At 43.9% G+C, this 26,781-nt stretch overlaps 1 protein-coding gene across 1 annotated transcript; it reads right to left on the reverse strand.

Annotated features, from left to right (window-relative positions):
- Nucleotides 1-69: 69 nt before the first annotated feature.
- med12 (mediator complex subunit 12) lies at nt 70-25,782 on the reverse strand. The gene is made up of 43 exons (XM_080501892.1): nt 25,660-25,782; nt 24,951-25,055; nt 24,664-24,855; nt 21,817-21,976; nt 21,559-21,734; nt 20,880-20,990; nt 20,342-20,614; nt 20,096-20,242; nt 19,631-19,730; nt 19,416-19,552; nt 19,034-19,165; nt 18,741-18,867; nt 18,315-18,544; nt 18,156-18,215; nt 16,162-16,335; nt 15,709-15,853; nt 14,791-14,909; nt 13,773-13,916; nt 13,498-13,661; nt 12,279-12,410; nt 11,063-11,290; nt 10,831-10,975; nt 10,630-10,750; nt 9,145-9,255; nt 8,951-9,064; nt 8,726-8,862; nt 7,991-8,170; nt 7,651-7,722; nt 6,940-7,103; nt 6,677-6,838; nt 6,333-6,534; nt 6,117-6,226; nt 5,897-6,032; nt 5,390-5,539; nt 4,520-4,882; nt 4,301-4,436; nt 3,975-4,192; nt 2,182-2,256; nt 1,829-2,058; nt 1,361-1,607; nt 1,011-1,250; nt 580-661; nt 70-483 (listed from the first exon to the last, which is right to left on the reverse strand). Exons 1-43 carry the CDS (start codon nt 25,759-25,761, stop codon nt 440-442), a joined length of 6,597 nt encoding a protein of 2,198 aa, XP_080358018.1. The 5' UTR covers nt 25,762-25,782; the 3' UTR covers nt 70-439.
- Nucleotides 25,783-26,781: the final 999 nt, after the last annotated feature.

The raw sequence follows: 26,781 nt of genomic DNA on the forward strand, positions 1-26,781 counted from the left end.
TGGGGAAAAAAATCAAACGTGTCAAAAATCCAGAAAACACGCCGTCACAAGTACAAGACATTAAAAAAATGACATGACTTTTTTTTTAATGAGAAATACACGAAACTGAAAAAATTGTACAAATTGAAATAAAATAAAAAAATTGCATTATTCTTATAATTTGTGGTATTTTGTACATAGACTTCTCCATCATTAACCATTATGTTTCGACTTCAGATCCGGATCCCTCCTTTGATAATCCATAATTACAACAGCTGAAGTTGAGCTAGTTTCTGATCGCTGCCTCGGCGGCCACGCCGGGTTTTGGTTCATCTGTTCGGTGGTCCTCGGAGCCTGAAGACAATCTTCCCATTTAACTGCTTTCACAAGACTGGACACATTCTTTCAATTCAATATACAGAGCTGAGCCTCCCAACAATGGCCAGTTCTCTGCACATCATTATGAACAGTAATATGAGTTGGTGCCCTGTCCTGGTTGTGTGTCTGAAAAAGAAAGGGAAAAAGTTTTTTTTATTTATTTTTTAAATTTAAAGTAATCATGAAAAAAATGCTTTAAACATCAAAAGGTTACTGGCTTACTTGAAAGCTGTTGTTGAAGCTGTCTGACCAGAGCTGCAGTCTGCTGCTGCTGTTGGGTCTGCTGCATCCCATGGCGTGGGAACTAAACACAGTCAGAACAATTAACGATTGGAGGGTCAAATTAAAAGTGCAACTTGTTTGTATTCAAAGGCGTTATATTATTTTCCATGTTTAAATTAATGATAGTTGGACCTCCTGTGGCTTATCGATGTCAAAAAGAAATCCTGAAATCCTGAAGTCAAGAGTCTAACAGAACATGGATTATTAGACCATGGGTTTTGGACATGAGGCTCGTGGGCCAATAACCGTCCGGCAGGACGCTCCAATCAGGCCGCATGTGGCCCCTGGACCAAAACGTGTTTGACACCTTTAACTCAATGATACAATATACACATCTTTTTAAGTAAAACCTAAAAATGGCGGCTGCCTACCTGCTGAGGGGGCAGCGGCTGCATGCCAATCCCCTGGTTCTGTGCCTGGCCGGGCGGAGGGACCGCCGACACCTGCTGCTGCTGCTGCTGATTAGGAACCTGCTGCTGAGGAGGAACCTGCTGTGGTTGGACCGGCTGCTGCTGTTGTTGTTGTTGTTGTTGTTGCTGTTGCTGCTGCTGCTGCTGCTGCTGCTGTTGTGGAACTTGCTGAGCCTGCTGCTGCTGCTGCTGCTGCTGCTGCTGTAAATGTAGAAATGAGAAACATTTTCGTGAGAGAAGAACCTCTGTTGAAGAAGAAGCCATGTTGTGACAGTAAACTATAATAGATAGCTAGTATGAAGATATATTACTCTGAGTGTATGTTGTCTGAGGTACTGCTGCTGTGCTGCCTGCTGTTGCTGTTGCTGCTGCTGCTGTTGTTGTTGTTGTTGCTGTTGCTGCTGCTGCTGCTGCTGCTGCTGCTGCTGCTGCTGTTGTTGTTGTTGTTGCTGCTCTGCCAGCATCTGATTGGGCCTCAAGCCAGGATGGACGCCTTGGCCTGCCATGTGACTGAGACCATGTATGATCGGATTCTGCTGGAGGGGCTGGTGGGCAAACCTGAGGTTTATGAGACACAGACGTATACAAGTGAGTACAGGCAGTGACATATTCCTCTCCAGAGGTAAAGCTAACAATTCCACATGAGCAAGCACAGGTGGAGAGAAAAACCTTTTCGCTGTAAAGATTCCAATAGAAAAAGTAGCAGTAGTGAAGCGACACCATTACTCTGATATATTGGGGAATAGATTGCAAGCAAAAATGGCAAAAGCAAGACTGACCTCTGTGTGTTCTGCATATTGTGTGCGTAGCCTGGAGCCTGCTGGTGAACGTAGCCACTGGGCCTCTGCTGCATCTGCCTGAGAGGGTCCACCACTGCCGGGTTGGCTCCGGGGTGGGAGCCCTGGAAGTTCTGACTCCCGTAGGAGGAAGGAACTATACCACCACCTTGGGACGGATGCTGCTGCAAGCTCAGGTGTGATCCATATGAGGTATAGCCCTGAGATATGTTCTACACCAAAGAGAGAAGAAATTAGTGATCAGATCTAGGAGAATATATAGGTTGTTTTTATGTGTGCGCCGCCCCCCCCCCCCTTCTCAATGGCACAAAAGAGGCAAACCAAAACAGACTTACCTGGGATGCCTGCATTGACGTGTATGGCTGGTTGGGTGTCATTTGTCTCATCTGCTGCCCCATCATGCTCTGATTCTGAAAACAAAAGCAGTGGAAATAGATACGCAGCATCTTTCACTGGGACTGTTTATAAGAATGTACAAAACATAGTTTAGAAACATTTGGACAGTCCTCAAACCAGCTTACTAGCAATTAATCTTCTCTAACAGTATTGCAGTAACCCAAATGGTACTTCAGGGTATTGCATTAGGGAGCTGCTTCACCTGGTTCTCATTCCTTCTGGCAAATGAGAGCATTTCTTCAAAGAATCATCGAATTTGAAGAATGTGCTGTTAAAGAGTTTGAAATAGATTTTTGTAGAGAAATTCAATGCTGAAAAGCTGTGGGAGATTTTTTGTGATTGAAAGTTTAGTTAAATGCATGTTAATGTTGCTTTTTACGATTCTATGTTTCTGGAGGACGTGGTGATCGATGTAAATGGCATCACGTTTTATTTTTTCCTTCAGTTACGGGACAGTTGTTCATCAAAACACATACAAAGAGGACAGTTAAGGCTGGTACACACTAGAAGATGATCGGCTGATATGTGTCCCGACCTCTCCCTCCATTTTGTCGGGTCCGATCTGCTCGGAAGGTCTCGGGAGGAGAGATGGTAGATAATGAACATGTTCAACATTTGCGATGAGAAATCTTTGTTAGCGTGTGTTCTGCCCCGAGAGGAGCCGAGCAGCAGGGGGCGTGACGTCACGTGCACCGGATTGAAAGCCAATCAGCTGAGAGCGACACTGCTGCTGCAGCCAAAGCCAGAAAGTTGCCCACTTAATGCATGACTTCATGAGATTACATATTAATTCATTGGACACTGCAGGCGGACCTGACTTGAGATCACTCAGATTTACTATATTTCTTATTCCTCCCTGCTTTTTTTTTTACTTTATATTCTCCATCAATTTGTTTCGAGGCTGTTTCTGCTGTGCGAGTGTGTTTAGTGTTGGAATATTATTTCCTCACCTTAACAGCAAAGTAGATGTGCGCTCCATAAATGCATGTTTGTGTAGTTATATCAGACGTGACTATTATTATTAATCTCATTATTCCAGATCAAGCCTTGTGGGGATGAACAGACTTGGGTCATAAACAAGAACGTCCTTCAGTGTCCAGGATTTATTTTATTATATCAAAACGATCGCTCTAAACACGTCGTCTCTATTCCCCTCTGCTCTGAGTATTCCAAGTGGGCGGGGCAATCTGCGCACCAATCAGGATATTGTGAAAATAAGCAGGTTATTTTCCAAGAGATCTGATTGGTCAGGAGACTGTGCTATTATGCCCTGCAGTAGGAAGCCACACATAGAATATATACAAAATAATGATCATAAACTATTGGTATTAATTATAAAACAAGCAACTTTCTAAACAAGATATGTTTGCACATGTTGTATTTCTATCTTTTTACGCCATATATGACATTGTGTTGAGATTTGGGGAAATACAAATAGAACACATATAGATCCTATCATTAAACTCCAGAAAATAATTATTAGAATGATGAATAAAGCTTCCTATGGAGAGAACACATTCATAGACTCTTGTACCTTAAAATGCATGGATATTGTAAACTTAAAAACACTAGAGATACTATTTCGATTGAAGAATAAAAGTCTTCCCAGGGCTAAATCCTGGAGTGTGTACCAGCCTTTAGCTGAAAATATATTTCCAATGATTCTAATATTGAAACAACCACAACCTGGAGCTCTGGACGCTGGCCAAGTGGAAGGTGCTGCTCGACTCACCAGTCTGACCTGTAACTGCTGTCGCAGTATCTGGCCCTGCGGCATGGTGGGCTGGGGTTTATAACCCATTTGGTACTGCTTGTCCATTCCCATCATGCCGGGCATGTTTCCCTGCATGCCAGGCATCATGCCGGGGTAGCTGGGCCGTGTGGTCATCATTTTGTTCATCTGCTGGGCGTTGCGGGTCGGTCTGTATGGAGGTTCTAGTCCTGGACCTCCTGTGGGTGAAATGACACATTCAGAGTGGGAGAAGTGGAGCTGCAGCCAGAGGGTGACTGAGAAGTTCTAGACCAGCGTGTGGTGATGTGGGGAGCCCTGGAGCTGACCTGGAGGGAGAGGCTGGTTCTGTGTGTACATGCTCATGGGCTGCTGGCTGTACTGCAGCCTGCCATACGGGTGGTTCTGCATCAGTTCTGGAGGCATGCTGGTCCCGTAGCTCACACTGCCAGGTGTTCGATAATCCTACCAAGAAAAAAAAACATCATCAGCCACTTTCTGGAGATCAATCATGCTCGTTAGTCAAATCATATTTCATTATCCCCGACCTCCGTCTTGGTAGATGACGCTTTCTTTTTCTTGCTGGACTTCTTCTTGTTGGTGTCAGAGGACACAGCGGGCACGTTCTTCTCAGGCTTCACGGCCTCCTTAATCTTCTCCGGCTCCTGGGAGACGGGTGTGAGGGGCTCCTCTTCCTCGGGGGGCAGCGGGAGAGGCTCCAGGTAATAGCTCCGAGGCTTGGGCTTCAGGTGGGTGTGGTACAGCAGGAAGCGCTGCTGCTCCTCAAACTTGGTGACTTTGCGGTCCACGCGGACCGTACCGAACCAGCCCCAGGAGAGCGGCGCCGAGTGCTTCAGGCCCTCAAACACGTCCCACGGAGAAATCTTCTGCTTGGTTGATACTTGAAGACCCTGAAGGATCAGAGGGGACGTTAGTCTGGCTTTCGCAAATTTCCGTTTATTGCAGGTTTTTACCCGCTTCCATAATTTTACTCCATCTTGGAGAATTGTGTCATTACAACAGTCTCTTTTATTTGTCTTCTGAATGTGCATCTTCACAATAAAATCCATTCCAAGTGCTGCCAAACAGCACCGGCAGAGACAATTTGGCAAGTTGCTTTATGAGAAACATGCTCACCCCACACATTTGTAACAAGTGTGGCACAATTTAAAAAAGAAACAATCAGGCCCTCCAATGGTATAATTGCTTTTATAATAATAGTGATTTATCGCCAAGAACATTATGACAGCAGGGCCATAATCTACCAAAATGTTTTATTTTTGGTGAGTTTAGTCAAATGTGAGCATGTTTTATGCACTTTGCAATCTGATTAACAGCCTCCAAATGAACTGACCTCAACACCGTCACTATGTGCCTGATAACTTCATGATTTGACAGTGAAATAACAAAGAGTTTACCTCCTTCTCAAAGCCGGCGATCTTGTTGCCCTTGGTGTCGATTAGTGAGCCCTGAGGTTCACATGTGATCACGTCTCGGGTTTGCTTCGGCAGCGGCAGAAGCTGGCGGACCTTTTCCAGACTTTCCGACTGCCGATCTCCAAGCTCTTTCTGTCCAATCAAAACAAAAAAAAGATTTGGCTTTTACGAACGTTGAGCATTATGAGTCTTTAACTCAACGAAATCACTTTTGGCACCAGGTCAAACTTTATGCTTGAACACATACACTATTGTTGACTTTTTTTAAGAGCACGATTCCACCTTCAACCTAGTAATTTAATTCACGAGGCTGGAACTTCCAACCTGGGCTCTAATTTTCCTCAATGTTTCCTCTGTTACCTCAAAGCAACCAAATTCAGACACAAAATTGAATGTAGGAAAAAGTGGAAGTATCAGCGATGTGAACGTTGACAGCTTGTCTTCAGGCTCTCTATCCTGCAACATGTGATAAAAGTGTGTCCTTCCCACCCTGAGCTTCTTGACCAGGTTCATGTAGGCTCTCTTGTTCTCCTCCATGCTGCCCTGAGAGATACTGGACATGTCGGCGGCCAGCGTGCCGTTGATCAGCACACTCAACATGTCCAGCACCGTTGTGAAGAGCTCACTGTGGGAGAATGGAGCAGCATGAGTGCATTTTCATAGCAAGTGGTTCATGTCCATGTTTGGTAGTAATCAGAGAAGAACTCACTTATTAGACTGCATGTCTACGGTGCCGCTGCTGATTATGTCGAGGAGCAAGACCGCCCACTCTGTGGTTTGCTGGGTGCTGCGCTGCACCGTGTCAAACATGCCACCAACCTTTGCACAAAAAAAAAAGAAAAGAAAAAGAAATCATGTTGAACTAAAATTTCCTGAAACAAACCAATATATTTCAGAAACAGTTTCAGATTTTCAGAAGCCTTACGAGATTGAGCCGGAGCTTCAGAGCCTCATGCATCATTTGCTTGGCCTTGCAGTCGTCCTGGTACTGGTCTTCTCTCCAGTTGGTGACAATCTGCTGCACTTGGCTGTACAGTGAGGTGAGGAGACCTTCCCTCTGCTCATCCTGTCCCTTCAGGCAGGTCAGCACCAGAGACAAGAATGGCTGCTGACTCAGCAGAGACATGCTGTGAAAGAAAAACACATTTAAACTAATAACGGAGGCGCTCTTGTCCCGACAGAGGGAAGGTAAGACTTTTGGCTTATTCAATACACTGTACTGTGATGATTGTCTTTTTGTGTGTGTAGGTAATACGGTTCGCCTCAAACCTTTTCTGTTTCTGCCTGTCCCTCTCTTTACGTGAAGACGAGCCGAGGTGTTGTCCCTTCTCCAGCTCCTCTCCTGCAGCCTTCAGCACGTGGCCCTGAACTGAAGTGGGCAGCTTGGCTATCAACGGGGCCACGAGCCAAACACCCGATCGCTCTGATGAGCTGCAGATCACACAGCAGGTCATACAGGTTAAGGAGACTCAGGGGTAAATAAGCATGACATTGAAATGCAAAGAACAGGGGAACATATTTTGAACAGATACCTTAAAATAGGTTTTATCTTGCTTGTGCTGCTGCTGTTGTTTGAGGCGGAGCCCCCTTGGACTGTGGCGCCGTTCCCTGAGGGGTTGTTGGAGTTCATCTCGGCTGATTTCTGAAATACTTCAATTGTGGCTTTTGCTATGTTCTCCAAGAGAGAGTAGAGCTCCTATAGAGAGAGAAAGAGGAGGAAATGATTCAAACAACATTCATAATATTCAAGATAACACACACACACACACACATATATATACATACATATATATACATATACACACACACCCACATATATATACACCTACATATATATACACATATATATACATATAAAATATATACACATATACATATATATACACACACACACATAATCTATGCAAGTTGAGTAGCATAAAGAATTGATTTAAGAAAGTACTGACAAAAATAGACTCAAGTACATAACTGTGCATGTAAGGGATTAATATGAAAATATATAAGCTATATACTATTGTAATTCAATAACATAAATAATAATAATTAATAATATTATTAATAATAATATTAATAATATTATTATTATTACTAATAATAATAATAATGTTTATGGCATAAATATGAAGGTGCACTTAATGTAAATAATTCAGAGAATTTAAATGAAAAATCAAAGGAGAATATAAAGAAATGTAAGAAAACACTTGTATATGACACCAAAACAACAGAACAACAATGACACTCACATTGTTTGTGCTCTGTTTGATCATCAGCTGCAGCTCCAGCGACGACTGCCTCATTGTCCATTGGTCCATATTCTGCATGAGGGACACAATTATTGTTCTAATTGCCTTTGTGTCTGAAGATCAGAAAGTAAAAGACTGCTGCTCATGACTTGGCATTGTGTTCTCCCTCTCTTTTAGCCAATAGAGGGCAGTAGAAGTCCACAGATCGCGTTCAAGCCAGCAGCTGAATTGAAACCGTCAACATTAAAACACTCGTTCTTAAAGCCTAATAATGTATTAGTTCCATCTGTACAAAAGTGGGATCAAGGAAAACACAATGTTACTTTCAGTTGCTTCCTACCTGGAGGATGCGTTTGATGCGCTGTCTCTGAGGGTTGTCACCGTCGTCACTGTCCAACTGGCGGTGAGGATAACAAATAAGCTGCAGAAGCCGCTGGGCCTGAATGTTCACCAGCACAGGGTCCTGCAGGGCACTGCTGTCCTCAGACAGAGATTTCAGGCAGCGCTCACCAACCCACTCCTGCAAGCAGAGGGGGAGGAGAACATCGGAAAATAGGAAATATGTCAGCAGTCTACTAATTCACTGAAGCTTAAATTCAAATATTAGGATAAAACTTTGTCTCGCAAAAGCTGGCCCGACGAAATCTGGCGGAATGAGGATGAAAGCAGGCCAACGGGTCAATCCTCAGGAAGAGAAGAGCAACATGCCAAGGAGAAAATGTGCCTGGAGTCTCAGGAGGCCTGGGAGCATGTTGGGCCCTCTGAGCTGCTGCCAGCCACTTCTGGGCCTCCACTCAATGAGCCATAAGTCACATTGAGTGCAAAAATCCTTTCATTCATGCCATTATATGCATTTCTGACTGCATTTACAAGGCACTGAAAAACACTAAATTAGAAAAAAATGCCTGTGCTCCTTCAAACAGAAAGATTGTGAGCCCAGGTGATGACAGCAGAGCTCTTATGTAGTGATTCGCTGCCTCAGCACTTCCAATCTTAACTTAAACTAAAACACAGGCAGTCTGAACATTAGTTATGAATTCCAATACATTCAGCTTGATACAATTAATATTCTTACCTGCTGGCAGATCGTCTTCAGAACATACTTGGCGTACACGTCCAGGCTGGCTGTCTCTATGGAGACATTGCGTCCTTCAGATATGTCGTCGAGGCCAGCAGGGTGAGACAGTCCTGAGCCTCTCAGCTCGGCGTCACCTACAAACAATACATTTAATCAGTAAACAAAGAGTCAGGTCATGAATCTCGACACTTGCAAAGACAAAGCTCATTTCACACGCCTTACCCAGCATGAAAACAGCTTTGAGGACAGCAAACACTGCTCCGACCACTATGCTGTTCTGAGACGCTGCGAGAAGGTGGCGATCACAAGACGACCGGATACCGACTGAGGATTTGTCTGGAAAGTCACGACAACCGGTTTAGAACGAGACAAGATATGCAGAGTGCAATCGGAAGAATTGTGGTTGCGTGCACTACCTGACTTCACTCCGTCCTGGGGGACCGGATTGCGTTGTGGCGTCTTGAAAAGGTGAAGAAGAATCCTGCAGGTGAGTCTCGCTCCCGGCTCAGAGTCTTGTTCGCTGCATGCTGGGGTACAGATCAGACATAGGAGAGGCCATTAGTGTGGAGCATTTAGTATGACCCCCCCCCCCCCCACCATTGTTTCTTTGTTGGGGGGGGCGGGGGGCACACAACTACATTTAAACCTTGTCCTAGATAGACTTCTCATCAGGCAGGATGCAGTGGAATTTTCATAAAGCTGTTGTTGTGAAAAGAGGGAGTGAGAACAAAGCATTTACCACAAGTGAGAGCTGTTGGCATTTGGCATGTGCAGCAGGGCTTCAACATGAGCCAAACCCAACCAAACAGCATGGCTGAATGAGGCTTTGTCTCCACACTCGGAGGGGAAAAAAGATTAACAGTGGGGCGACACAGACACTTCCCTGGCAAATGCAACAACCGCGCCGAGGCTTCATGGGTCTGGTTCAAATACATTGCAGTCAGTTTCCTCTGTGATTGAAGCGGCGCATTATGAAGCTGAATATCCCTCCCTCCTGTGAGCCGAGCTGCCATGTACTGCTCATTCATTGAGAGGGCCAGTGAGAGTAATACAACTGAAAACGGGGGGCGGAAACCTCTCGTCAGCCCAGATCACAGAGGATTTCGCAGAAAGTTAATAGAAATTTGATTACCTCTATTTACCTGGTTAAAAACATAAATATCTGTTTGTAAAATATGTCCACATATGGAGTCAGTCATCAAATGAGTAGAATGAGGGACATTAAAAAGACATTAAAAAGCCTGCAGAGTAAAATAAAAAACTGAAATAATCCGATCAAAAAAGCTGGTGTAACCCCGTTTATGAGTTCATGTAATCTTCACATCCAAATGCTTCCCGAACTTGGGAGTTTTGTGCAAATGTCTGATACGTAACGTCAACACGTTGTGCCCAAAACCATAGAACAATAGCAGAAAACAAGCATATTCTCCATCGCCTCTTCCTGATCATATTCAGATCAATGATATAGCAGGCTTTCGGGTAAAGCTGTGCACAAATGTCACAAATGTCCAGGACTTTATCCACTGACTGAATCAGATGGATGCTGTTGCAGACAAACCTGCACATCAATCTGATCACTTTATCGAGTGTTCATGTAAACAAATCAATTGGATTGACAAACAGGTTACTGTGTAAACGCAGCCTGAATAAATTTGATGGAATAAAAAGGTTGAAGAGATAGCGATCAGCGGAAAAGGTTAATAAAGTTACAATAGCACAGATAAATAGGAAAACGTGAAAAATCTAAAATATTTGGGGGTGCATGAAAAAAATTGCCAAAAACAATGGATATCAATTGCAGCATGAATTCACACTTTTACTCTGATCAATGGTTCTCGCTCGCACAGACGAGTGGAAAGAGGTTTTGTTTAGTGGCATGTTTAGCGTGATTTCATCCTGACCTGCGTTGAGGAGTGAAGGGATGGCCACACAGCGGACCAGGTCTTCCAGAAGCAAGCACTGCCGAGCAATGAGGATGGCCACGAAGGTGGCCAGGGAGTCGTGGAAGGACAGGTCGCTGACCTGAAGTCAACAAGACCGATGGTTAAACAAATGCGTGAGCGACTCGATACGGAGAACGACGTCTTTCAACCAGGACTCACGTCTACGTTGCACAGCAAATCATTGAAGCCACAGTTGCCGTTGTTGGAGGAGCAGCACAGAGCCTTGAGGATGCCGAGCCACTCGGCGCTCAGGGAGCGACAATACGCCGTCAGCTCTGCGCACAAGATCCCGATGTCGTTCACCCTGAAGGCAGAGCACACAGGATGTGACGACGGCGCGACGAAGAGGACAGAACTGCTCCAAAGTGTGTCGGGCAGCAAAGGGACGCACCTCTCGGGGTCTCGGTGGTCGACACACACGTCCATGAGCACGTTGCACACGAAGCTGTAGCGGTTGGCCGGGCTGTCGTTGAGGATCTTGCCCACCATGGAGTGGTTGAAGTTGTGGGCCGACGGGTTTGCGATGGCCTCCATCATGAACACGGGATCCCACAGCATGTTGGAGTCTGACGGGTCGATGTTGCAGTAGATGGAGTTCTTCACTTTGGAGCAGAACTCGCTGTGAACGAAGCAATGGTGACACACGGGCAACAAGAAACATTACTGATTCAGAATCAGTGATGGCAACCAAAAAAAAAAGAAGTATGTTATACATAGTACAATGAAGAGTTTCTATTATATTGGTGTGATATGAAAACAAGGATTCTATTTCCTAAAATAAAGTAAAAAACAAAAAAAAACATGGACTTGAACAACGGCTGATATTTTAGAGACGAACATGTTCACCAGTGCAACTTTCCCAAATGTCCCCTGGTTACATATAGTTTTATACAGTCTACAATTCCCCAGTCTACATTGTTCCATGGACGCCCTGCTTCAATGGTTGTCCTCACGCTACTATAGCATAATATCCTCGCTGCCATTCAAACCATTTGAGATGTAACATTGCAAAATTTTTAAAAAACAACCTGTAGCTGCCTTGTTGATGTGATTTCATCACAACTCATCTTGTTTGTGAGGCCCTATGCTGGTGATATACAAACGTGGCATTAGACCCCAAATGTAAGACAATCATCGTCTTCCTTGGAAAAATACCTTATTAAATCTTTAATCTAGCTTGATTGTATGTATAATAGAGGATGAAAAGGCTCTGCAATAAATCCCTCCTGATTTACTGGCTGGTGTGCGACCATTCTTTTTCTCTGTGACGAAACCGGGAGTCTGTTATTATTTTAAACTGGCCCTTGATAGTTTTACAAAATAACAGTGACGCAGAAATCTGATATTTCTCTGGCACACTAAAAACAGTGAGAAAGTCTCCTATTCCCATTATGAAGATAATCCAAATGCTTGGCATGTTATTTTACCAATCCTGGGCCAATTCATATTCACAGCATTCGACTGCACAAACCATTCCAGTTTCCCGATTAGAAATTATGACGCAAGTCACAAAGACAAGCCCAAAGAAGGTGAAGGGAAACAAACGCTTGAGCTGCAGATTGAACTTTTCTGGTTCCCTTATTTACAAACGGCAAATCAATTCTCACCTGAAGATTTCGCCAAACTTGTTCTTGAGGTGGCTGCAGGAGGTGTAGAGGTCGTACAGGTAGGCCAGGATGCAGCGCTCGGCAGAGGAGCAGTCGGCAGGGTTCACGCCGGACTTCACCACAATGCGCAATCTGTGAACGAGGAGACGCACAAGTCTCAAAAACCACTTGTCTCAGATTGAGGAGACATTCTCAAGTCGTGAAAACAAGAGAACCTATTAGTTTTACTGTCCAAGTGGAGGATAAATCCATTTGTTTCATGTGATCTGAATATTTGTTTTCGCACAAAGATGCCTTCCGTAATGTAAGACAAGCACTCGGGGCTCACGGTTGTTGCTCAGTGTGATAGTGGCGACGCTTCAGCAGTGCCATTTCAAACAAACCAACCGTTTTTAACCCCCCTCACACATCTTAAGCTCTACTAAGAAAACCTGCATCTATTAAAGTCTCGTTCTCCTTTTTAGAGGAGGGGATGTTGTTCTTTCTAGGACAGCACCAACAACAACAACAACAACAACCTGGACAACCCGTCTTGCACATAAACCCCCTTACTGCTAATAAATTCTTTTGTTCTCACAGGAACAAAAGCACATATACTGTGGTAACGACTGAGTTTAGTGGAGCAATCGACAGGCTTTTGATAAGCAATGTAGGGACACAGCATTGAGGAGTTCCAGTGCAGTCTCAGCATCCCTCTGATATAAAAATCCTAATTAAAGTCAGCAGAATGACTTACCAAAAGACTGCAAACTAGCCACAACTCCTTAACGTGCTCTTACAACCAAAACATTCCTTTTACGGCTTTAATTATAGTCTTCACCCTGAAAAGATTCCGTTGGGGAAGGTTTTACATCTCGGTTCCAGTTAATTTAATGGTAATGGCTACAAAACAGATCTTTGGGCCACAAATTAAAGCCTAATCAAGTCTTTAGAAAATTGCTAAAAGCTGAGCTTTTTAGAGACGCACAGCGGTGCCGTGGTTACTCCTCTGGCCTCAAAGCAATAAGGTGGGGGGTTTGGAGTGTGCATGTTCTTCCTGTACATGACCATAGGTGTTCCAAGCTGTCTGCCTTTCTGTATGTGTCCTGTGAGGGAGTGGTGGCCTTTGCAGAGTTCACCCTGCTGTCACCCACAGTCCGCTGTGCTGGGCTAGAGGATAGATGGGCGTGTTGCAAACTTTGGCGGCGTCGAAAATGACCAAAAACAGCCGGAGGCATACCCGTCAAAAACCTGTGCCGTCTGCTCAGGATTGAGGATGAGGCAGGAGTGATATCTCCTCAACACAGCCACAATGCAGAGACACAGGCTGGTGGTGTAGCTGCCCACCAGGCTGGACGACTTCAGCAGCAGCTCCGCTTCCACCAGACTCAACTCATTCAGAAGCTGCAGGATAAAACAAAAGAGAGGTTTTTCTTTCTTTCTTTCTTTCTTTTCAAACCAACTTGATTCGCACAGCTCGAATGTGGAAACATAAGCAGTTTAGGTCGTCAGTACTTGGATAGCAAAGTCGATGAGGCCACTAATGTTGAGGGAGTACTCCATGAGGTCGAAGATGAACTGGATGTGCTGGACGAGAGGCAGGTGGTACGACATCCCTAAGGCAAAGCTGGTGATCTGTTCCAGCACATTCCGGGACACCTGCACACAGACCACGGACAAAAACACCCAATGGAAGCGATTCACCTTTCAAGCAGGGTCTTGCAGTCAGAAGTGGAGCAAACATCGTTCTCTTATTGTTTGATAAATCAAAACTCCTGGTGCAGTTTCCTATGAATAACTAACAAAGTAATACTTAAGGACGAACAAAGAAGACTGATGAATGAATCAAAGAGCAGCAGCCAGTGGAGCCATGTGACCCTTTGTGAGTCCAGAGGGAGAGCTTTCAATTCAACAGGACTGACAGTGGGATTATTATCTCTCGACTCAATCTGATGGAAATTAGGTCTCTCAAAATATCAAAGCATAAATTTATTAAAGTCATGTCAGTGCAGCAAAAGGCCTTAAATATAAAAGTGAAAACCTTTCTCTCACAGATCAGCACATATCATAAATAACTGCTCTTATTTACAATCAATGAACATTTCTAACACATGCAATTGGCTTAACATTTAAAAATGTGTTTGTCTCTTGGGGTGACAAAAGCCTTACGAGAATTGAGAGCGCATAAAAATCCAAATGAAATTTTCAGAGGTTTTACATATTTCACGATCTATAAGTTGTTACTGTACAGAGAATTGACTGCTTCACCATCTGATATTTAAATGTACTGCCTTCTGGTGGCTCTCCACATTACAGCCACCTGAGCGCATTATACATTCAAATTGTATTCTGACATTTCACACGAGGAATCAAATTACATTTAAATTACATTTGCATTCAAATGAGTCACCTCAGGAAGTCACTCGTTGTGAGCTGCAGTAATATTTCCATGAATAAACCTTGTGGCCGGTCCCTAGACAACAAAGTCCCACATACTTGAGACGGGACACGGACACCAGCTTTCCAGTCTGACCTGTGAGGTGACCTGGTGCTGGTCAAAATGTGACAGGTGTTGGAATTTGGAGAAGATATCTTCTGCGGTGGGAAAGGCCTCCGGCTTACTCCTCTTCCTCTTTTGCCCTTCCTCCCCACCTGCGTGTGTGTGAAAGAAGGAGAGGAGAGGAAAATAAGTGGGGCGGCGGCGACTCAGAACTGGCCAGTGGTCGTCTATCCAGTCTGCTGAACAGGTCAGCCATGAAATCGAGTCAAGTCAATGGTCTGTTATCTTATTTCCAGCCTCCTCCGACTTGCAGCTTCACTGCAAAAGACACTGCTGTAAAGGCGCCTTACAGACAAGAAAAGTGATGCTTTACACAGTTGTGAGCCAAAGGTCATCATGAGCTCGCAGGACTGCACCTCGAAACAGCCCGTCCTCCACAATTATAAACCGCAAAACCTTAAATCATCTTAATAAGGTCACATGTATCTGAGATAAAGTGGCCGTGAACAGATGAAAGCAATTAGCATAGAAATTGGGTGTAAAGAAGATTGAGGGTTGATAAAGAACGGCACAAAAGCTTGTTCTTTTCAGAAGGGCAGGAAAAAAAAGGGGGAATACTAATGTAAAGCATTCAAAGATGAGATTTATTTAGCGGATAACGGCTGGAATGGAAAAGCAAGTAATCAGCCTGCGAGTGATCAATGTCTCGCAAACATCCAAATGTGGAACCTTAAGCGTTCCTCGTTACAGCCGGGGGGAAAACATCTTTAATGTGATGAACATGGTGTGTTCTGCACAGACCTGCAGCAAGAAAAACTCCATTTGTGGAACACATGCATGAAAACCATCATTTTCTTTCTTGAAGATGAAACACAGGTAGTATTAAACTGCACTCGATGCTTATGCACGACCACCGTCAAAAGACGGCAAAGTGTAGGAACACTGATTTACCTGTTTCTGCTGTGCTTTTGCGGTTGAGCACCTTCAAGATGTCTTTGGTAATCTTCTTGATGGTGTGGCGAGCCTCGTCCCTCAGCTTGCCCACGCCGTAGAGGACCACAAGGCGCTGGTTACACTCGTGACTCGCGCTTTCCTCCTGCAAACAAAGACGGAGAGACCCTCAGAGACGGTGAACTCCGGAACACGAGTCCAAATGAAGTCGGGCTGCAGCCACTGATTATTTTCGTCATGGAACTGACCATTATGGTAATCAAGAAAAAAACTTAATTTATTTAAAGTACTTAAGCTTAATATAACAGTAATATGTGACAGAAAGTACAAAAAGTGCTCTGCGCATAGTGATAAGAACATTTTCGGTCTAATTTTCACAGTGCACGTTTAAGGAGCGAAGACTTTTTAAAACAGAACCTGCTCCACACAAACATGAAGAACCCTTGTTCTTACCTGAGGAATGGGGAAGTGAGTGGCATACTGAATGTGGCGCGGCTGCTCGTACAGCTGGGGAAAGGCCGGGTCCATGCCCTTGTCTTTACAGCCGGCCTTGCTGTCCTGCTCTGGAGTGGGCTTCTCAGGGGACGGACTCCCCTTGGACTCGCAGTGCATCGGTGGGGAGAACATCTGCAGGGCAGGGAGGACTGAAATCACTTTCAGCCAGAACACAGAACCAGCGCCAAGACGCTTTGGCTTCACAAAGCATTTACACAACTGTTGTGAAAGATGTTCAGCATTAATGGAAACACACCAGTTTCCTGCATCGCTTCCCTGCAACTCCACATCCACTTCTTCACAAAGTTCAAATGGATTTAAATCCAGCAAACTATGTTCATGGATACTTTTCTGCCTTTATGCGTCACACAGCTGAGAGTCAATGTGTTGAAGGGTGAAAACGTTTTTTTGATTAAAATTTAAAAATATTCTTTAAATTGCTTCAGTGCAACAGAGAAAAATGTCATCTGTATTTGGTAAATAATTTAAACAAATCCTGTATTTCAAAAATATCTCTATGTGGAAAAATGATCATGTGTAGTACCTTCCTCATTTCTTCTCGTTCAACACACAGACAGAAAATTATGAAGGACTAAAAATAAATACACTATTAAATAATTAAGTAAATGTGCCAGTAATTACTCAAAATTTTAATTAAATATATAAACGTGTCATTATTTCATTAAATAATAATAATAATAATAATAGAGAGTTTGACATAAAATACATTTATGCTGCAGTGCATAGTGGTATTTTAATGAATTAATGGCAAATTTATACACTTAATTCCAATTTCAATGAAATTCAATTCATTATTTAATGGTACATTTATTTAATTGTGGCACATTTAGACCATGAAATAATGAATTAAATAGTGAAATAATTATATACATTTTTATACATAACATGAATTGGTATTTTGATAAATTAATGACACATTTATATAGGTAATTCCAGTTTTAATAAATGAATGACATTTTATTATTGAATGGTGTATTTATTTAATTTTGGTACATTTAGTCCTACACAGAAAATATGATCAAAATCGTGGCACAATATATGACCATTCAAATTTTACTATTCTAAAATGTCAAAATAGAATGAAGCTTAAGCTTCTTCAATATTATATGTGTATAATATATGCAGTCTGACTGCATCATCAGCTCTGTGCTTAAACCAGTAACTCCGCTTTCATTTTTAAACATATGCACTCAATGTATGCAACAGGTGAGATTTGTGACAGAGCATGTTGTCGCAGTGTCGTCGAGCTGCGACCGGAATCCAGTGAACATTTTCAGCCTCTGGCTCGATCAGCAGGGCCTCATGACGCTCCAGCTGGATCAAGCAGTCATATTTTGAACTCCAAATATACACTACAGGGTGTGTGAACAACCTTTTCAGTTGTCTTCTTTGACTCAGACACAAACTGAAAGTCTCCATTTTGACAGCAATGATTTAATTTGCCGTCACTTCGGTACTTGACGGCGCAGCACTCAACTTTGTATCCAACAGTACAAATGAAATTCTATGTCCCCTCCTCTACCATTGTGATGTATATTAAGATTTGTGGGCGTCTCCTGATCACTGGCAAGTTTCAGTTTGAACTGGCAGGGAGGAGTAGAACCCACACCCTCTTTTTTAAAGTACTTTGACCAGAGAAGTGCAAATATATGATGAAAATCACTGACTTACATTTAACTGGATCTGTGATGTTACTATTGTCAAATAGTGGTGTGTGTATGTGTGTGTGTGTGTGTGTAACCACAACAATTACATGCATGTTCAGTGAGAAGCATGCAGGGTGGAGGAGCGTGTGAGAGGAGCTGGCAGTCAGAGATGCTTTGACGAGGGTTCAGTAGAAATACAGTAGTTTATTTTGTGACCCAATATCTTCACTTCCTCTCTCACTAGACCCGATAAGGGAAGCACTGAATAATACATGCAGCGTTTACCTCGTCAAAATTCGCACTGGAGTTGTGATCAATTTCCATGGACTCGGACAGGCCGGTATCCTGCAGAACAAACGTTACAGTCACATTACTCCACCCCACCATATACTTGCTTATATCACACAGCGGCAGCAGCAACAACAACAGAAGCCTCCAGCTTGCCTCCATCTTGACGCTGCTGCCCGCCTCCTGCTCTTTGCGCTCTGATTCATCCGACGGCTCGTCGCTGGGGGAGCGTGGGCGGGGCAGGTGGGACTCGGAGGCCAGGTCACCCCGGGAGATGAGCGTGCACATGTAGATGTTGTGGGAGAAGACGTCGTGACGGATGAGCTCGCAGAAGAGAAGGACCAGGTTGGAGAACTCCACTCGCTCGCTTTCATTTCCCGGCTCCGCTATGAGGGGGGCGAGGGGATTTTAATAATTCACTAGCCGCTTTCCCCTGCCAAATCATTTAGACTAAATATGCAGTCGATAATGAAACAACAGGCAGCGACAAAAGGATAGAGTTCACTCAATATTAGACTAAGACCAAGTTTGACGCAGCTGCAAACGAAAACAAGGGATGGAAAAACAAAAGAAGGGGCTCACTGAGCGTGGGGGCCTGGGTGTCGAGGAACTGCAGCAGCACATCTTGAAAGACCGGCAGTGTGGCAGCCGAGAGGGAGCCGGATGACACAGAGCCCTTCTCATCCACCACCTCCGACTCACCACACCTCTGCAAACAAACCAGACGGACGACACACAGCCACAATCACGCCGCTGTCCAAAGTAGAACACTGTTTACAAGCCTTCAATATTCAGCGTCTATATTCCACTTCACGGTTTCTGTGCATAAAGACGTGAGAGAGGAATTCCTGACATTTTTCATTGTGTTCGTTTACCTCCGCCTCGATTTCGGCTTGCCTCTTTTCCAGCAGCTTGGCCACCACCATGGCCCGGTGTCTGCCAGAGCGCTTGCAGCACACGGCCCATTCACAAAGCAAGGTCACCACCGCGTCGTCGTCAGGTGACATCTGGACGGAGACACGCATCGTGAGACAATAGGGCTAAAAATAAAACCACCCGGAGGAAGGTTTTATAATGTGATGATCAGTAATGATGCAGCGGGAGGAGAGAACCTCAACAAAAGATTTTCTGCTTCCATTAAAAAAAATAGAAAACCCGCAAAACTTGAGCTGATATTATTGCCTCAATCTCTTTTCATAGAATTTCTTTGGATGGTTTTATTTTCCCTTCCGGGAAATAAAAGTACCAGACTTTTACCTCATGGCCGTCTTTACTTTGGCCCGAACCAAATATCCTGTTGTACAGCGAGTCCAGCGAGTTGTTAAAGTCAGACTTCTCAAAGCTGTGGTTGTCCAAGACCTCCAGGGTGTGAAGGACCCTTCCGATGGTGAAGCCTACAAGCAGAGGACATCCTCTTATAACCGTCCTCACGCGTCGTGAGCCGGCACCTGTGAAGACGAGCGTGTCCTTACCTGCCGTGGTCTCCTGGCACTTGTCAAATGACCACCTGAACTCCACAGCCTGACCTCGCTCTTTGACCTGCTCCTCGATTTCTCGCAACTTTGAACGAACCTGGAATCGAGAATATAGACAAAAATAAATGAATACAGTGTTATTATGGAGAAAAATCAGCTGAATCAAATGAGAAATATGGCCCAAGTGCAGAAACCAAAAAAATCTATTGTTCTGAAAAAAAATATAAATCAGAAACTCTGCCGCTGTGTCTTCAACTACACTGTATATGCAAATAGGAATTTCATTGTGCTCTGCTACTTGAGGGATTTTCTTTATTTTTCTGTTTATTTTATCTTACCCATCTACTTCATTGTGTGTATTTATATCTTTACTTGGAAATGTTGACAAAAACAAGTTAAGCTCATCAACGGGATGGATTCTGAGCAACACGCAGTCACAAATGACGGAGCTAAATAGTGAACCTGCTGTGTGAAGGCAGTGTTGCCTCCTGGCATTGGCAGGCTGGAGGGGGCGATGGGCAGGAGGTCCAGAGGCGAGCCCGTCTTGTTCCTGCTGTCGGTCAGAGAGTAATGCCACACCAGAGCACTGGGACAGCACAGTACAATGCTCTGATGTGCAGGACGGGAAAGAAAACGCACACATTTTAGGGGGTGAGACATCTCAATGGGAGTCGGGAGACAAATGTGTCCCAGGTAACAAGGCGGTACCTGTAACATGCAGCTGAGCCCAAACACCAGAGGTCGGTGCTGCGGGCAGATGTAGAAGTCCGTGAAAGGTGTCTGCGGCTGGTTCCCTCCTGCTGGCTGAGAGGTGGGGGTCGGGGGCAGGGCGTTGCCTTGCTGTGTCAATATGCCATGGGCTGGATGGCCCCCTGTGCCGGGGCCCAGGCTCCCGTCACTTAGCAACAGGTTGAGGCGGCGTGTGCAGAAATAAGCCAGCCTTCGTGACAAGTAAGCCGACTGTACAAATTCCCCTGAGTACTGCGGCACAGAGGAGAGATTCACGGCGTTACCCACACACTCACTGGCCATCAACATCAATCAGCTATGGAAACAGAGGCACAATGAATGGCTGCACTGTCAGCGGAGGTCAGGGCTGCCAGACCAAGACACAAAGCGTGACGAGACGGCTGACGGCTGGAGACGCCCGTCAAAACACAGAGCTGCTAATGAACAGGTACCGACGTTTACCCCAAAGGTACCCCGTCGGTTTGTCTGGGACGTTATGGAGAGGAGAGGCGTTCACCTGTAGTAAAAGGGGCAGGAGGAGTCTGAGAAGTTCATCTTCGCCGGGTCGGACCTTCTCAAAGCACTCCAGCACCCACGTCAGGAACTCGTGTCTGTCCAACATACCATCCTGACAACACAAACACAACCTGCATTCATATCCAGGACAAAACTCCGTGCTCTTCACGTGGAGACGTAGAGTTCATTCTAGTTAGTAATACAAGTATGGGGTCCTTCCCAAAAGTACTTTATTGGTTATGGTATTAGTTACAGTCCTCAAACACAATGCTTTATCAAAGACAATCTAAACAAGTGGTTGTTGTGTTTTCTTCAGACTGTTATGGTAGAAGACAGCAGCCATTTTCTCCAGCATGTGACACATTTAACACATCGTTTTCATCATGAACTGTTGGTGGAATTAGAATCTAGAATCAAATTCTAATCAATTTGTAAAAAACCTTTGTCAGATGACAAGTCTGTATATATATATATATATATATATATATACATATATATACACACGGGTGTGTATATATATGTATGTATATATATATATACACACGGGTGTGTCAACATCTTTAGCTACCAATACTAATGCCTGCACCAGCACCTCACTGATTAACAAGGTCCAGCCGATGCAGATTACAGTAACAACCACCGCTGTGCAGATGTGGACTCAAGAGAGAGAGAAAGCCGACCTGAAACATGAACATGGCCAGCTTCTCGTTGTACTCCCACTGCTTCATGGCCATCTCCACGTCGGCTGGCGTGGCCGGGAGCGGCGAGCTACAGCCTTGGCTGGGAACCTGCCTGTAAAACTCTGCCACCTTCTGAAGCTGCTCCCAAAGATACTTGGTAATGATCTGCGTCCATTCTACACAGACAAGACACAGGCTGAGTTAGTCCGCTAGAGGATTACACAAAGTAGAAGAGGACGACACAAAGCGCTTGCTCACCTATGCAGGGATCGATGACATGCCTCTTCTTGACTTTTGTTTCTGTGATGGCTGCGTGATAAGCACAGGTCATCTTGATCATCCATGCTGATCGCATGACAGGAACCAAGTACTTGGCCAAATATCCAAACACCTCCTCCTTTTTGCTGAAGATTGGCACCTGTGAAGGGCATTTTGTCCGTCAGTCATGTTTAGCAGAACGTCAAAACCAGTTCCGCTCAAAGTAAATTAAATGGTCAGAAAACAGATTCGAAGCTCTAAAAATGCTTAATGAGGTTCTTTCATCACTCTGTTTCAAAACAACCAAACACTCGGGAAACTCAAATGTATCCTTCCATCCACCGAGGTCATTTCCTGTTTAGTCCACACAGTGTCGCTTTGGCCTGATGGAGAGGACAGAAGAGACGTCCTCCAGCTCCTCCAGACTTCAAGCCACCAGAACAACATGGAGATACGATCTCTCCAGCGGGTCATCCACTGACCCAGTGGGCTCTTCTCAGCCGGAAATGACCGTTAGTCGTCTAATTGTCAGCCGCCCAGTCCACCCGAACTCACTCCTCATGACGTGGAGGAGCAGCAGCTCCACTGGGAGCCTCTCCTGGATGACTGAGGCTGTTGGGACTGAACAATCTCTTCAGTCATGACCCGCAGTTCATGACCACAGGTCCGTCTGGATCGGCAAATACTATATCTAATTTTAGTCAAATACTCTGAAATGCGAGTCAAATACTATGAAATGCGAGTCAAATTCTATGAAATGAGACCAATACAAAGTTCTGCATGATTCTTTATTACTCGCTAACCTTTTTGAAAGACTATTTTAAACATTATCAACTCTGTTTTGAAGATGAAGTAAATTGCATTAAGTCCCGAGCTTTCATTATAGCAATCAGTCTGATGTTTGTTGTCCTTTGGACTGGAGGCTGGAGACCAACAGGAACCTCGGGCTGTTTTACTTCTGCAAGAGTTTTCTGTCAATAAAAGACGCAACCGAGTTTATGAAATTGATCAAATGATTGCATAAATGTGAAACCCCGACTAAAGCAAAGTACACAAGAACTGCCAATGTAATAGTGAAATGACAAAAGGCTTAGAAAATTATGATGAGAGAGCTCACATTTTATTTAGTCTGCTCTATTCGAAATCCAAAACATATTTATAAGATCTATAAAAGCACCGACTAAAAAGACAATGTGTTGACAGCGAACAAAACCTCCACTCCAGATGATCCATAAAATAGATTATTTTTCTACTTGTATTAAATAAAAACAAAAAAAACAAAAAAAAAGCCCAGCAAAGAAACCTGTTGCACTTACAAACAATGAAATTCATTGTGTTTTGGGTCAATACACCCAGCAGGACGAACAATAGACTTGATTTACACAAAAGCATGAATTGAGCTGCTTCAACAAGGACTTCACTTAAATTCTCTGAATCGCTCCTCTTTTGTAATATCAGACTGAATCATCGGCGAAATCTAACGACCATTTTGTCCCTGTGGATTTGGGTTGTTTTTTCCCTCAATTCTGAAGCTATTTGTTATTTTTCTTCAGCTTTCGCAAACCACATAAATTTTACCCGACAGCCACGGTGGGATCATCCAGACACACCGAATGTGTGAGCGAGTACCAATAATCAAAGAGAAGAAACAACACTGCAACCCTCAAACTACAACTGGAAGGCATTTCCAGAAAATCCATATTTTATAATAATACCTGTGGTCACTAATTCGTTTCTCTTCAGTGATGCAACAATCGCATTTCAGCATTTAGCAATTCCTCGTGTAAGTTCCCGGGTCCTTCGCCTTCAGTTTGCTGGAAAAAGGTCTATCAATGATGCAGCAGAGTTCGGTTCTGCAACTGAATCCGAGGCATTCAGGTCAGCAGATGCTCACTGAAATGTGATCAGCCCAGTTTTAGAGGAAAAACATGTGGGGAAAAAAAAGCCAGTAGCACTAATTCTTAGAGCGAACACAAGTCAGCTTATGAATCACCAATAACCTTGTTTTGTTTTCTCAAACAATATTTATTCTAAATAATACTAGAGTTTGCAAGGATGAAAATGTTGAGTTATCTTGCAAAAAAAATTAAATCATGCAGCAGTACTGATCATAACATCAGTGTTGGCCTTCTTAAACCAGCTTGTCAAGTTTATGCCCCCATGTCACAGACGCGCCCTGTCTTTCCCTGTATTGTGTCATGCTTGATCCAAACTGTGATGATAACAGAGTTTAGACATTGAACTGAAGGATAAAAGTACCAGGTTAATAGATACCATTAAATAAACCACTAAGTTTAGTAGATAGTTCCTGTGTTGTAATGTTCCTAGGCAAAACATTTCTACAAATAGGAAGCCTAATTACTTTTCCATTACACTGTGCCACATTTATAAGAATCTGTGGGAACAGCGCTGAGTATGCGTGACAATTTTCCCAAATCCACTCTGCCAATGCAAACTTACTTCAGTTTATTACAAATTGACACACAAATATGAGTAATAACTTATCTTTACGAATTATTCGACTTGTAGTGACATCACTCATACCAAACAATTTCTCAAAGCAGTAGTTCGTAAACAAATGATAAATATTTCTCTCAAGGGACTGGCATCATGCGCATTAGATAAAAGAAAGAAAAAATCAACATCAACAGTTTTATCAAAATGATAAAGTTGAATAACACGAAATTATATAATTTCATGTCTTAATATAATTTAGTGCATAATGAAAAAGTGAATAAACAACCAGACTCAGTCTACTCAATGTGATGAAAACCAAAAATATGATCCACGTTCACAGGTAACGACACATAAACAGGTGAAAGTAGTCAAAGGTTCTGAGTGGCTTACCTTTTTAGCCAGCTGCGTGAGAGGTTTAGTTCCAGCTAAATCGGTGAACCAGTTATTGATGGAGCTCTGTGACCTTGCCGTGACCAGCCAGAAATTATCCTTCTGGTTGACCTGTGGTTTACGTTTCCCTGTGTCTGGAAACGTGTTGTAGCGCAGCTTCTCTGCAATGATGCTGCTGAAGTTAGAACTAATCTGTAAGGAAGTGAATGATGAGGATCAGGTATTAATGACCAAGGAAAGGGCAGGGGGATCAGTTATGAGCATCATGCATGTGCAAGCTTCATTACCTTAGAAGGATTGAAGTTGACATTTTTGGCACTGCCATGTTCATCACCAGACACAGCTGGCTGGTTGTTGAATCCTTGCTTCACATTAAGTGCGGTCAACTCATCCTGAAGAGAATACACATGTAAAACCGTGTGTTGGTGGAGGAAAGTCGTGTTGGATTAATCGTGACTGTGTGATCAAAGCAGACAACGTAGATTAAAAGCAGGTGAAACAGTCTCCTCGCCTTCTACATCCGCACAGTGTGTGAGCTTGTTATAAATAGATCAGGAGCTCACAGTAATAGAGACCGAGGCCAAACTCCAGTCTTAACCTGAGCTGATCATTTCGCTTGCAGGTCGGCTGAGCAGGTCGGTGTTAAATTATTCAACCAAATCAGACAATTGCCAGTCCCACAATCTTTAAAAGCCCAACGCACAACGCTTTTGTTCCATAAAGCGAGATCGCGGCACAAACCGCATAGCATCCGCTAGCCGATCAGCTAGTTTAGCCAGTCGGGGTCTGAAACGAACCGGTTGTTTTCCCGGTGAGCAGGCGGAAAGCTCCCAGACTGACAACTAGGAGCTGTTCATTGTTATTGCTAGGCCCGAGCCGTCTGCTGGCTGAGGGGCAGGCTAGCTGCTGTTAGCTCGCACTGCTTCTCTGCTGGGGATCTTTTCTTCTCCTAAACGCAACTCCCCGTGTTCCAGGCTCAACGCAGTGAAAACTCACCTCTTTCTGCTTTGGATCTTGGGGATAAACGTCCGGAGGACCGAGCCGGGGCCGCTTTAATGGCCGGTGTTCGTAACTTAAGATACCGAAGGCAGCCATCATCCAGCGGCATCACAGCCGAAGCCTTCCTCCTCCCGAGCAGCTCGAGCGACAACAAGCGACCACACTTCCGCCCAAGCTTCCGCCCAAACTTCAACATAAAAGCAGCCGAAGCTGTCCTGCTTCTGACGCTCCTGACGACGGCAACTCACACTTCTGCCCACACTTCAAAATAAATACAAAGCCAAATACAAACCACATCAAGTGTGTATAATGGTGACAACAGCAATCCCAGCTTGAATTTTTATTTGACGACGACAACAACAAAAACAACAGCAACAAAATCAATTAATTAAATTAACTAAAAAAGGCAGATATATTCAGATTAAAATGTAAAAGTACTACATAAACAGTGTGTGCGGAAGCAAATGTCACTACACACTGAAACAAATACACTTCTCAAAAGCTGTCTGGGATAATTGGCATTCAGGTGGCATTTTTGGAAAACAAAAAGTCCATGCTACAGTGATACATCACGAAAGTAGCAAATTTAATTCAAAGTGTGCAATGCTGATTTTCTCATCTCAAACAATGTTTACAAATAAAAACCAACAGTGAATGGTCAGTGTCTCAATAACTTGATACTCCATAACATCTCATGTTCACAAGCAGATGTTTTGTCCGCTGGGGCATGGTATCACACTGTTCTTAAAGAGCAGCCCTCAGTTTGATCAGGTACTGTGGTACAGAGTTAAGAGCTTCTTCATGTACGTCTTCTATGAGGTTCAGGTTTGGGGAAAGTTTTGGCGACTCCATTTGAGGCCCCCCAGTCTCCTGCAGCCATTTCTTGATGCTGCTGCCTGGATGAACTGGAGCACTGTGGTCCATGGAGATAAAATGAGGCCTGTGCTGTTCATGCAGGGACACAGTGACCGGATTAATGATGTTATTCCTGGCTTGTCACTATACCACTCACAAACATTTTGGTTTTTATCTGGCTGTATTTTAAGATAATAATAGACACAAAGAGATCTCCTGTATAACCAGTTGGATCATAAAAGAGAAGTCTGCCTAAGGATTGTG

The sequence above is a fragment of the Blennius ocellaris genome, assembly GCF_963422515.1.
Source record: "Blennius ocellaris genome assembly, chromosome: 9".
NCBI lineage: Eukaryota > Metazoa > Chordata > Actinopteri > Blenniiformes > Blenniidae > Blennius > Blennius ocellaris.

What these genes read in the sequence shown, in the direction of transcription:
- med12 (XM_080501892.1), bottom strand. Translation starts at nt 25,761, where the DNA reads ATGATGGCTGCCTTCGGTATCTTAAGTTACGAACACCGGCCATTAAAG. An exon ending in CAAAAGCACAGCAGAAACAG is followed by an intron (nt 14,910 to 15,708) that starts GTAAATCAGTGT and finishes ACACACACGCAG; the next exon opens with GTGGGGAGGAAGGGCAAAAG. An exon ending in AATATGCAGAACACACAGAG is followed by an intron (nt 1,608 to 1,828) that starts GTCAGTCTTGCT and finishes CATAAACCTCAG; the next exon opens with GTTTGCCCACCAGCCCCTCC.